The sequence below is a fragment of the Dromaius novaehollandiae genome, chromosome 3 (genome assembly GCF_036370855.1).
Source record: "Dromaius novaehollandiae isolate bDroNov1 chromosome 3, bDroNov1.hap1, whole genome shotgun sequence".
NCBI classification, from domain to species: Eukaryota; Metazoa; Chordata; class Aves; order Casuariiformes; family Dromaiidae; genus Dromaius; species Dromaius novaehollandiae.
The window spans coordinates 112,179,069-112,192,310 of record NC_088100.1 but is presented as its reverse complement, the minus strand read 5'-3'; the positions used below and the strand labels follow the sequence as shown (position 1 = coordinate 112,192,310).

The following is a 13,242-nucleotide window of genomic DNA, read 5'->3' as shown; positions in this document are numbered from 1 at the left end:
TAGCATCACACGTAGATGAAAGCTGAAGAGGTCATAACAACTCCCCGTCATCACCCCCCCCCCCCCCCCCCCCAGTTTGTACCTTTGGATTCTAATTGTTAACATGCACAGTGACCTTTACCATTTCAGAGTCCACAAAGAGCTCTGGTTATTAGTTTCTTTATGTCTTACCTTGCAGCTTTTTCAGGACAGCCACTTCCATCTTGAGAACTTGCTTGGGCTGCTGGGCTGATTCCACCTTCAAGGCCACATTCTCACGGGTCAGTAGATCCATTGCCTCATAAATCTCCCCAAAGCCACCGCCACCAATCTTCTTCAACTAGAATGGTACAAGGAGGTTTGGTACAATGCACAAGAGAGATGCCATCAAGTTAGCCCTCACAGAGCCAGGCACTAGCTTCTTTGCTGCATAGGGAGGAACAAACTCAGCTCTCAAGTCTTTTCTGTGCTGTGCCTGAATCCCTTCACTGCACAGTTAGGCAAAACTGCAGATGCCCACTTGATGGTACTATGTGTAAACTCTTTCCTGTACCACAAAGAACAAGCTCAACAAGTGATGACATGATAAATTTAAAAGCAAATGACAATGCCTATCACACCAATGAAGTTGTTGCCAAAATTCAAGAAAAGGTCTTTCAAGAAGATAGTAAAAAAGAAGATAGATAAAAACTGTCATCCCCCCACCCTCCAATCTCTGCAGTAGAACACAACCAAGGTAGTTAGGAATAATGGCTGCAAAAATTTAATCATGCAGAACAAAATATCCACCAAAATATTTTACAAGATTCTTGACCTGCTTTGCTAGTGAGGCTAGGTCAGTGTCACATTTCAGAGAGCTGCCAACTACACTTGTGTAAAAGTCACAAGTACAGCTCTACTCTCTCTCTCTCTCATAAAAGAGAAAGACAGAAAAAAACCTCAGCAAATTAAGCTTTTTGTGTCTCTGAACGAAATTAAGGCTGTATCAGAATAGGAGGTTCTCACTACTTGGAAACAGAAGCAATTGCAGTTGACATAAACTCAAAGCTAAAGACATCTATGTTTCAACATATTTGATATGCATCTACCAGAGAGATCATCTGCCTGTTTCTAGAGTAGCCACCCACTCAGAGCAAGCTGAGATCCTTTGCCTTTCCTGGAAGGTGATTCCTTGACTCTCCTTCAGCTGAGACTTGACAGCGTATGTACATATAAACATATAGACAGGTGCAATTTTTCATCTTTCAGTGACATCCAGAGGTCCTCAGCAGCCATGTCCTTTTCTTTAGTACAGAAGAAGTTAGTTAACTTGCAACTGAAGGCCTTGGCTGAGGTCTGGAGCTTACCATGCAGGCATTTCCTCATTGCTTGGGTACTCTGTGGGTATTTACTTTCTAAGGTGAACTCAGCACAGCCTTTTACTTGACCCAAAGGAGAGATGGGCATATATCATTCAAGAGAAAAAATGAATAAGGAAATTGTTAAATGCAGGGTCAAGAAAGAGAAGGGAAAAATCTAATGAAAACCATCTAAGTGGTAATCATGAGTCACCACCCCATGTTATGCCTCCCTGTTCAGGGAATTACTCTCTTCCCACCCATCCCATTCCCCACCTTCCACCAGCCCATAACCTGCTAAGACCGAGATACAGACCGATGTCACTGTCAGGATTCTTCCTACTTAAATACATGAGTCTATATGCAAGCTGAGTGTCCAGAATTCCGTTACAGTCCACAGAGTCAGGTGAATATTTCCATCTAATCACGCACAGTTATCTATTTCCACTCCTATATTAAGCTGCACCTCAGACATGCTTTCAGTCCTTTCAACACCTCATCAATGGCCACACCACCATACAACTCATTGCAGCTCTTCTGCTTTCTCCTAGATGGCCACATCAGTCCCTTGGAGCAAACAGTTACTAAAAAAGTCACTCTACTTGATTACTTGGTGTGGCAGTCTCTGACTAGGGGGCTCTGGGAACTCTACAAACTGAACTGTCCTTCAGGACTACCTGATGCCAATGCGAAACAACCACCATGTTCTGATGAGGGAAGCCACTATCAAAAGCCTCTCCAGATATATTGGCAGTTATGCAGGACACAGCCAGCTCCCTTTGAAGTCTCTAGTTTGCCCAAATATCCTGAAAATAATTTGGTTCTTGCAGCACAAGATTCCAGAGCTTAGAGCCACCAAGCAAGAAATTCTACTCTAAAAGACAAAATGCAGCTCCACCAGGAAAATGGAAACTGCACTGTTCCACACAGGAGCAGTTCAAAAAAACCAAGCCAAATTTCCCCCCAAACCCTAACCAAAATAACCCTCCATTACAAATTAAATCTTTTATTCAGCAAGTATACACATATATTACACAGCTGCTCTAAACACAAAGTCTAACATCTAAGGACATTATATAAAAAAAAGACTTTCTCAATAAAATTCTCTAGGACCAAGGCACAAGCAGCTCAGTCCCAGGACTGGCAGCAAGGTCTGGAACCAGAACATGTGCCGTGAATCCAGAGTGAAGGACCAAACTGAGAGCCAGTGACCTACAAGTGAATCCAGCCAGAATCAAAGCTGTCATTCACAGGCTTCAAATGCTGACAATATCAAAGAGCAAATACTGTGATTGGCTATAGAAGCACTTGTATAGTCAAGTCTGCAAAGTTTGACTTAGTTCCCTCCCCTGAACAAAGAAGTCCACATCATTCAGAGCAGATGTGTATGAAGTCACCCCTGGGAACTCTCAAATAGTTGCAGGGTTCCAATACCATCCAAATTTCATCTGGTCAAACCATTGAAAACATTTGCAAGTAAAGAATGAGGCTCAAAAGACTATTCCTTCAGGTCTGACAGCTTTGATAAAATGTGTAACACTCCCAGTCCATGCCATTCTAAAAAACAAAACAAAACAAAACCCCACATTGCTGTCAGTCAGCCAGACTTCACACACTTAGGGAGTGACAGAAAACTGAACTATCACCAGGCTAAATGCAGATAACTAACGTCTTCATTTGTCAAAACTCTGTCAGTCAGCATATGGAAGGAGAGGAGGAAAGCAGCCTAAGGAATACATTAAACTGATCTAAAATTAGAAATTGGCTCTACATTGGAAGCATGCCAGGCCTAAGAACTACAGGGTTCCAGTGGATGCCCAGCCCAGCCAAAGATAGTTACAATGGGAGGACAAATTACACAAAAAGCCTTCTGGCAACTGAACCCCAGCTCCATCTAAATATGCCACACACCTGCTTGAGCAGGACCCATAACACACAGCAAAGCTCAGGCTGTCCAACTTGCATGCTGTGGGTTAGATTCAAAAAGGTCTACGATAAAAAAAAAGGGACAGATTCCCTGCTAATACTGATACCACAATTCTGTGCTTGCTTGTAGGAGCAAGTGACAGTTGAAAGTCCTTAATTATCCACTTCCTTTGGCCAACAGAAGTATTTTTATATTTCTGCCAGATTACTTTTAACCCTGTTCAGTTTGCAGTTTTGCCTGGTTCATGGCCACACCAACATCTGTACTAGCACAGCAAGGGGGCAGTACAGAAAGCCTGCCCAAAGGGTGGGCACTTTTCAGGGCGCAGAAGTGACCTTGTAGTGATGGCTCTAAACACACAATTCAGTGTAAGGCCAAACGTTATAAGCACATCTGGGAATCAGAATTTCCCTTCACTATTTATGCCCTTGTAATTTCTCAGGGCCCCTGAGGAGGGTAATATTTGATGACCCCACTGCAGTATTGAACTATTGAACTAGCAGTACTGCTATTTTTCCAGTTAGAGTCGGTTATTGCTAGCAAAACAGTTACACATTTCTGTATTTCTGAAGGGGGGGGAGGATAAATGGGTAGAGCTTTTAGCAGCCCCCAGAATCAGAATTGCAGGACAATCCAATCACTTGAATCTGAATCACCACTTTCACTACCCTTATGAAAATTAAAATCATTTAAAATGTTCCCCCATGAGCATAACTGAGACTATTTTAGGGGTTTTCACAGGGCTTTTAGGAGTTTTACTTTTTCCAGGAACAAAGTTACTTTGTTTAGACTGTGTTAAAAGTATTACACCCACCATTTAACAGAGAAGCTTTAGCACTCCTGCCTATGGAGGAGAAACTTCAAGCTTGATGAACAGTATGAACAGGTACAGGCCAAATCTAACGAGGATACAGAGGGATGGGGAAGAATGTGAGAAGTTGCACAGTGGCACAGTAACAAGCGTGTGCACTACAGCAATTAACACTAACAAAGATGAACGTGCTCTCTCCCTCCTGGCTCTTCCCCATGGCGGCTGGTAGTATCTGCACCCACGCATCTGAAGCAATGGCTTGACAGCAGGAATGTGTCCAACTTCACCTTTGTAAGGAACATGCACCAATCTGACCAAATTGCAGGCGTGAGAAAAATCTCAGTTTGTGCCCAGGGAGAACCAGCTAAAAGCTGGAAGCAGGATTTTAGAAGTCCATTAGCACAAAGAATATTTCAAGTCCTTTATGTCAGTTAAACTGCGCACATATCATCCTCCCCAAACAAGTATATGTGGTCCAGCCCAGAGCTGCAAGAATGCAGCAGGACTTCCCTGAAATTGCTCCAGACAGCTTCTGGGGGGGTCTCAACTTTGGTGTCTAATTGCAGAGAAAATAGAGATTCTCCATCTGCTCTCAGGAAGCATAGAAAAAGAGGAGCAGTTTGAATTCTGAAATAAAAATAGGCTGGAAGGAAAAAATAATAATAATTAAAAAAAGGATAGGCCAGGCAGAAAAGTGAAGGTTATGGAGAAAGCAGGAGCAAAATACTATGATGAAGAGATGCAAGCAATGGGGGAGGAACAGAAACAAAGCAAGGTGGACTGACCAGGAACATCAAAGAGATAAAGACACATGGTAAGTCAAGGGAAAGGATGATATGTTGTCTGAAGTGGGCTATTGAAAATAATTCTATCCACAACCTGGAACTGAAGTGTTTAAAGTTCTCAGTCTCTTTAGTCCTCTGCTCTTCACAGCCCACTGCAAAACTCACGGGGCAGCTGTACCATAGCTAGCCAGCAGAGAGAGATGACCTACTGCTAGTACTACAAATCACTGGTGGTTCAATCAGGAGAGGTCTGTGCTGCGAGTTTAATGATTTCGGCACTGCTAGTAATCCAAATTAAAGAAAGACAAAACGGTACAGACACTTTTTTTTCCCCATTTTTTTAAAAGTAAAGCCCAAAATCAGAAAACAATAACGCTTAGAAAAGCATATACAGAACTTTCACTTCAGTTAAAGACACTAGAATATAATGTACAATAGGATTGCATTAAGTTTACAGTGTTAGTATAATGCCACTTTCTTCACCTCCTAGGGAACCTCACTTTATGAATAAAGAGGAAACCTTATGTATAAGAGGAACCACATGCTCTGAACAAATCTGGTGGCAATGAAACACACGTCTGGAGGATCAGATTCTCCCCATGTTTCTACCACAGTGTTCTTACATGATTCTGGTCAAGCATTTGAACCCTGGCTGCTCACAAGCAGTCACTAATCTCATGCTCCTCATCTGCTAGACGCCCAAGACAAAAGGGCCAGGTCCAAACTATGGAAGTGCTGAGCGTGCCTAGACACACATGCAGTCCAGTGGAGTTCGGCTTTGGTCATAAATATTAAGTCCAAAAAATAAAATAAAATATCTAACTAATTTGAGACCCTATCTGTAAAAGAAATTTGATCATTCTCTCTTACGTCACCTGGTAAAAGCATAAATAAAAAAAATCATTAGTATTTCTGACACAGATACTACAGCAACAAATAACACAAAAAATTATTTTAAATGGCAAACTCATGCTATGAATTTAAATGGATAGTGAGACCTTCAGCTACACAATGAATATATAAAGGATGAAATGGTTACTAATTCAAGGACCCTATCCAGCTTGCACACTGAATGAGACAGTCGTCCCACAAAGAACTAAAACTCTTAACATATAATGATATGATTTTAAAAAGGTATCATAATAAATTTACATAGAAGTTGTATCAACAACCTTAATTATGGAATTTCTAACTTTTGGAGTGGCTGATGTTACAACCTTAAACATTTGCTTTAAACTTGTTTCAGTGTAACTTATTTATAGGCACATCCCTAACATTCTTTGAAGCAGTAGCTTTAAACCCAAGTTTCTTACTCAAAGATGACTCAGTCAGCTGCAACAGTTCATTCCTACCTAAAAATCCCTGGCTGGTTGAGTCTTCTAAAAATACCAAACAGTCTAAAAAACACTTTAGCAATATTGACTATCTTCTTGCAGTATCTGACTAACATGTTAAACCAGACCTCTCCACTGTTGCTTGCTGGAGCCCAGGGTTAAACAGACAAGTTTCTGTATTACTAAAGGAGGAGGAGATCTGTTTAGAGCACCAAAGAAAGCACAAAGCCAGAGCTACTCACCACTTTCCAGCGATCTTTGACCACATAATTGGCCGGCAGGATGTCGACCTGTTCCCCTCCTCCACTCATGTTTGGTTCGTCCTTGATGACTGCTGCTAGGCACTGCATTTGCCAGCCAGAGAGTATTTTAGTAGCTCCCAATTTAAATGAGCCATTTATCTGCGGAAAAATGGGGAGGGAGGAAGGAATGACAAAATTAGCGCAGGTCATGGCAGAAGTGCATGCTGCATCTCCACAGGTCTTGCTCATGACTTAATCAGAAACAGTCTCTTAGGAAAGAAGGAAAACTCACCTTGCAAACACCTGAGCTCACTCCATGCATAGGCTTGGCAGACGCAACCATGCTTCAAGTCAGCAGCAAAAACTGAAAGGGTGACAAATTACTGGCTACATCATGCAGGAATCCAGTGCTCTTGGGCCTCACAGCCAACAAGTCAGAGAATCTAATGCCAAATTATGCTGCAAGAGCTGTAATTGCACCAGGCAAAAAGATCTTGCTTTAACAGAGCAGCTGCTGCATTGGCACTTTTTACGGTTTTCACTGGACAACATCCAACACAAATCAGACAGGTTTGCTAGGTACTGCATTCAATACGCCGAAAAGCATCTGAATAGGGTAGAAGAGCCTTCAGAGAACCAGACACTACCACTGTAATGAACAGCCAAGCAAAGAAGATGGGGACGGTTAGAAGGGGCTTCAGCCATATGCAGATTAGTCCTTCTTGTAACACACACTGCTAAAATTATCATGTTAAAATACAGAAAGATACCACATTCCTATGGTGTTTGTATTCTCTCTCATCCCCTGTCTTTATAGGGAGTTCAAGATAGCCTAATCTGAAATTAATTTTGGGTTTGAATATTTTGATTTAATTCTTCTACGGAAGTGATTTTCAGATACACATTAACTCTCCTTCCCTGGAAGCAAATGAATTGGAACAGGACTAATAAAAGATTTTCCTCAGGCATTTTGTCTCTTTCTGTAAGATAATTTTTGGCCCTGGAAATAGTCCAGACTGCATGAATCTTTTATTAAGTTTTCTTGGCAGTTCTGTCATCCTTTCCCAAGAATATTCCGTATTTTCCTTCCTAAAAATGATTGTCACTGCAGTGCTCTGACTGCAAAGTTAAAATCAGGTTAAAAATGTACAGACCAAATTAGAAAAAAAGGCTAGAGCCAGTCATTCAATCATCACACTTCTTCATGCCAAAAAAGAAAAATGACCAGAAAATTAGCAGAGAGGAAAAAAAAGAGGCCACTTCCTAATAATAAAAGGACTGAAAAGGAAGGATAAAAAGTGGCCAGCATGTAGTGTGCACAAGGAAGCAATAGATAAAAATGTCACAAAGTGCAAGACATTCAAAGGACGATCAAACAAAACAAGACTAACATCTCAAAAGAAGATCTCGTTCTAAAAACAGAGGATAACTACCTAGAAGAACCCAACAGCAGACTAATGCTGCAAGAGGGCTGCATAGAAATGTTCAGATACCCCAGCTTTTGCTGGAGTACAATCAAAATGGTAACAGAGATAATGATAACATAAGAAACTGAATCTTAAAGACATTTCAGAAGAAAAGATGCTTCAAAACGCTCTGAGTTCTCATAGAAAGAGTCCAGTATCTGTAGAGGGTAGCAATTCTTTCAGTCTCCAGGTATTGAAGGCAATAAGCAAACTGGAAAGCTCTCCAATGAGAAAGTACTTGCTGTGTTTGGCAGCATAACATACATGCTGCTTCTTCCTGAAGAGCAAGTTTAGTGCCATTCCCAGGCTCCTTTCTGCTATGGCAGAAGAGCTGACCTGACCAGCCCTAAGCTACCAGTGAGCTTGGACATGCTGTATGCCCACCCTCCCCGCATATCATGGCAGACTGCACAGGAGAGACACTCCCCACAAAACTACTTCTAAGTCTGACATCATGGCATTCACATACTACACAGAATTATTTGCTAGGTTTTTCTTCCGTTATGTAAAGAAAAGTCATTTAACCACAGACTGTCCTAAAACTTCAACACTATGAGAATATGAAAGACCCCAGCACTTACAGGAGCAGAGGCAAGGATGCCCTCCCTACTCTTACAAATCTTCGCTAGGCAGGACAATCATCGTACAGTGCAGGCTCTGGTCTGCAAGGGATACAAAGGCAGCTGAAGATCCAGAAGATGGGGTTTTAGGAACAACAAAAAAAGAGAGAAGTTCGGGAGTTTTTCCACAGCAAAAGTCGGTTATAGTCTAATTTCCACTTTGCAGCAAAACACCTAAAAAGTATTGGACATGATGCATGTACTAGCGATGCATCCACATAATGAGATTTCAGTGCAGTGCTTAGTGGTGGAAAAGTAATACCGGGGAATAATTTTAGAGGAACGACAGAGCATGAAACTTGGTGTCCAAAGCTGGGCAACACAGAAGTGCTTTTTCTGGTGCTCTAATTCACTTTATGTATTCTGCACAAAGACAATGTTTGTCATTTAAAGAAGTTGTCACAGGAAGTTTCACTGGCTTTGAAACAGAACAAAATTTCAATTACAATGGGACAAACGAGTCATTTCTCACATTTAAAATTCTGATAAGGAAATTATTCTCCTGGGGCACTACCACGAATAGCAGCCATTTGGCAATATGAAATTATAGAACAAAGTTTACTGATATGCTCTGCTTGGTATAGCCAGAGTGATGGAGCCAAACCAAAAGCCAATTTAATTACAGTCTGAGACAAATTAGATCATAGTAGCAGCACAAAGCAGTGACAACACACCAAAAATTGGTTCCTGAGGCAGTACTATTACTGCTCAGGCCAGTGATGGTTTACCAGAGTAATACTGATGCATGTCTACACCCACAGCAAGATGTAATGCACACTAACCAAGATCTCCAGAAATGTCACTGAGAAACAGCAAAAGAAGGGCTGAAAGTTACTTTGGGGAAAAAATAAACACATTTATATTATACTTTTAATTTATGCATTATTTTAATTCCACCTAAATCATTAAAATATAGCTTAAAGATGGTTTGACTAGCATCTAAGCCTGCAGCTTGCCCCCTGCTAGGGGCTGAATGTGCTTGCTAGTGCATGTACAAAAGTGAGGTGATGAAGGTGGGTCAGTGGGGGAGAGGCGAGGCACTATGGTTTCTTCCCCAACACACAGCACAGAGCAGGTATCATTTCCGCATATTAAGTGTTAAGCTGTGCTAATGGGGGACTGAAAGAGAGGTGGAAGGATTATAGTGCTCTTGATCTCCAGTAAAGCTCTTCCTGATTCAAATGATGACCAAATCTTATGAACTCTGAAATATCTGTATAACTTCTGGCTTTAAGAGACACAGACTGTGCAACATAAATGTACATTACTTGAAGACAGTGTCTGAGAAGACAAAAAACTTACAGACACCACATTTCCCATAGGAAAAGTCAGTCTGACAGGAAAAGGTTGCACCCTTCTCCCAAGAAGTCCAAAGAGCTGAGCAAGCCTAAGATACTCTAAAACTAGCTTCCTAGAAAGATGTGAAGCATGACAAAAGCAGCTGTGAGAAAGAAACAACGATGACAACAACAGGACCAAACCCTGTCTCTTGGCCAACCTCAGCGCTTCCAGCACATACTGCAGAATCTTAGATGTTTTATAAATCTGGTCTTGGTCTTTAAAAAAAAAAAAAAAAAAAAAAAAAAGCTGAAGCAGGCCAACATGCCACACTAAACATTCTGACACACTGCTCTGCTAGTTGTGCCTTCCACTTGGCACCAACACAGCTCCAGCCAGTAATACATAGAGCTAAGTGGTTTCTTTGTTTTTAAGGCAGCCTGCAAGAAAACTGATGCAATGTAGCAGCAATTATTGAGCTAACATGAAAATCCAGCAGAGAAGCATGACTGTGATAGGCACAAAAATAAGCTTAGGAGGAAAGTCTGTAAGAGAATTATTTCAATGCAGGGCCTGATCTTGCAACCTATTAATCTGGCACAGTTTTCTTATACCAATTACCTCTGCCTTGTTCATTTATTTATCAGGAGGCAAACTCAGAGCAAACAAAAGTAAGTGGTAATTCATACAATTTGTTAAGCTGCAGAAATCCTTGTGGCAGGAGCTGTAGACACTAAAAGCTTAAATGGATTCAAAAAGAGTCTTGACAAATTCATTTAAAAAAAAATCCATCCATCAAGCACTTTCACACACAAAGATCCCATCTTTAGCTTAGAAAGCCTCCAAATAACAAATCAGTGAAGGTGGTAAGAGCATTCTGAGGAGTCATTGCTATATGCTTTCCCTTATCCTCTACCCTACATATCCACTCTTGGCCAATTTTGAGACTGGGCCTGTGATATGACTCAATATGGCCAGACTTGTGTTTTTAATTCTATATTCCCTCCTCTGAAAGTAATTGATATATCTCCCTGATCCCTCCAAGAAGGTCAGAGATCAAGCAATAAAGAATTAATTAAAAGTCACATACCTACAACCTAATTACCTACCTTATAGGCTTCTCTCTCATGTAAGCAGCATTTTAAATATTTTTCTAACAAAACTGTCTACATAATTTTACAGGATCCTAGCATTCTTAAAATAAAACTTACTTGGAACCTTTCTTGCGGAAATCTTTAATGTATATATGAGATGTTCCCTATGTTAGATGTATTTCAATCCCAATATACTGTGGTAGCATTGCTCAAAACGCAGCCAAATCCAAGCAAACATCAATTTGAAAACTCAGACGCAAGATGCTTGTTAAACAGCGGAACAAAGCTATAGAGGTCTGTCTCTCACCATCTTACTAAAGGTCCTGGATATTCTTAAGTGTCTTAATCTCACTGCTGAAGAACTGCAATATCCCACTTTATTTCAGGGCACATCCTCACCTCTGGAAGCCTATAAATTAGAACAATTAGAACAAGTGAAGTTTATTTAGACTGCTGAAACCCAGGACCCTCTTGACTTCATCGAAGTGTCATCCCCACCACGAACACGGGATCCACCTTAATAGCAGATCCCAACAGTGTTTTTAGAAAGCTGATGCAAACTACAGCTTTTCATCAGGTGAGACAAAACTGGATATCTGCAAAAATATAAGAAGTAACCCCAGCAAGCTGCAGTCTAGAAATCAGTTAAATCTCCCTTTCTGATACTTAATTGAGAGGAACAAAAAAACATTGTAAATAGAATTTAAGCATGACCTGGCACCATGAACATCAGTTTGAAACAGCTGACAAAGAAACAAGTTTACTAGCATTAAGCTGAAATGAAACTGATGGGGCAGGGAATAAGAGGAGAACATAGCAAGTAGGACTGGGAGTGCTTAAAAGTAAGAGAGAAAAAACAGTGGGGTTTCCAAGGGCAACTGAGCAGCAGAAGTGGGGCTCAGCCAATGTCAGCATTAACTGCAGGTACTCAGTGTCCCTCATGGTTTTACAAATCTCACCTGCTTCCAAGGAACAATTCCAATTATAAATATTAAAACCTTCACATTAAGAAAAACAAGTCTTTGTATAAATAAGTTGTACCATGCACCAGCATTCTATTAATACGTAGATATGCATATGACAGTATAGGAAACAAGCTGATTAAGAAATACAGTGCACTGGGCTAACCATGCTTCAGCCCTGGAATACATCATAGCTCCTGCTGAACTAGAAACAGCAATTAAAAGCAGTAATACACTGTTAGGGTAGGTCTGACAGCAGGAGCTTGAAAGGTATTCAATTGTTCCTTGCAGACATATATCTTTCTTCATTGCCTGCTTCTGCTGTAGCAAATCCTGCTTAGATAGCAGGCTCAAATCCTAGCAAGTGTGGCTTAAAGTCTCCTTCTCTATGACATATTCTTCTCATAGGCATGCAAGCGCATCAACCTTACAAATTCTGGATTTGTCTTTTACAGCATCTCATTTTCAGAAAAAACAAAAAATCTGAAGGTGAAGTTGCATGATACTAGGACTATTTTTCACTCTTAAAAGGTCTCTATTTCATTACTATTAATGACTGATGTGTCTGTGACGGCAAAAAAAAAAAAAAAAAAAAAAAAAAAAAAGTGCTGCAATCAAGAGACACGTCCAGATTGTCTGCTAACACCAGGCTGCACTAAACAGAATATACAAAAATATACTAAATATGATAGCAGAAGCTCCTTGACAGCACTGCTATGCAACCTGGTTGCACAGCCAACTGGACTTAGCTTAGCCTCGACAATAACTTAAAAGTACAAGTGTATGACCTAAGCAAAACAAAAACAAAAAAAATCCCAAATCATCATTTCATGTTGCCAGAGACTGTATTAGCAAACATTACAAAGCAGGGAGTGATTTCTGTGCCAAAACCACCTATCTGCAGGGAGAAACAACACAATTACTTTATGACAACAAATCATTAGGCATGCACAACAGATAAGAATGCCTGCACTATTGGCAGTTTGTTTGAACCTAAGTCTCTAGTTATCGGTCTAAGAAGTAAAGCTAGGAAAAAAGGGAGGAGCAGAATTTGAGAGGAAAGTCTATTACCTTCCAGTCTCCCTGACAGAGTTGCTCCAATTTTTTGATCCAAGCAGGAAATTAAAATCGAACAACAAGAAATCCCTCTCATAACACAACCAACATAACTTCCTACCAGTATAACAGGGAATCACTGTGGTCTGCTTACAATAAACATTGTTGCATTGCCTGCAATTCAAGTTTATCTGCCTTCAAATTAAGTATAGCTCCGTTTTTGCAAAGCTTGAGCACTCAGCTGATAACTGAAACAAATACATCTGAATAAAAGCAAGAACTAAGCAGGGGTTATACTTATGGTGTCAAACCCAATACTGATCTCAAAGTGCTTCTGACACCATCAGGAAC

The 13,242-nt window shown here is 40.6% G+C and overlaps 1 protein-coding gene across 12 annotated transcripts in view; it reads right to left on the bottom strand.

The window, feature by feature from the left end:
- TTBK1 (tau tubulin kinase 1) overlaps nt 1-13,242 on the bottom strand; it is a 121,027-nt gene that overhangs the window by 96,194 nt on the left and 11,591 nt on the right. For 6 of the 12 annotated variants that reach the window (XM_064509821.1, XM_064509816.1, XM_064509827.1 and 3 more), the window contains exons 3-6: nt 11,181-11,282; nt 6,708-6,779; nt 6,416-6,574; nt 172-319 (exon numbers count right to left, since the gene is read on the bottom strand). In XM_064509821.1, coding sequence (XP_064365891.1) covers nt 172-319; nt 6,416-6,574; nt 6,708-6,758 — 358 coding nt within the window. In that variant the 5' untranslated portion in view covers nt 6,759-6,779; nt 11,181-11,282. The remainder of the gene's footprint in view (nt 1-171; nt 320-6,415; nt 6,575-6,707; nt 6,780-11,180; nt 11,283-13,242) is intronic. The other 6 variants (XM_064509826.1, XM_064509824.1, XM_064509825.1 and 3 more) reach the window with 3 other exon arrangements.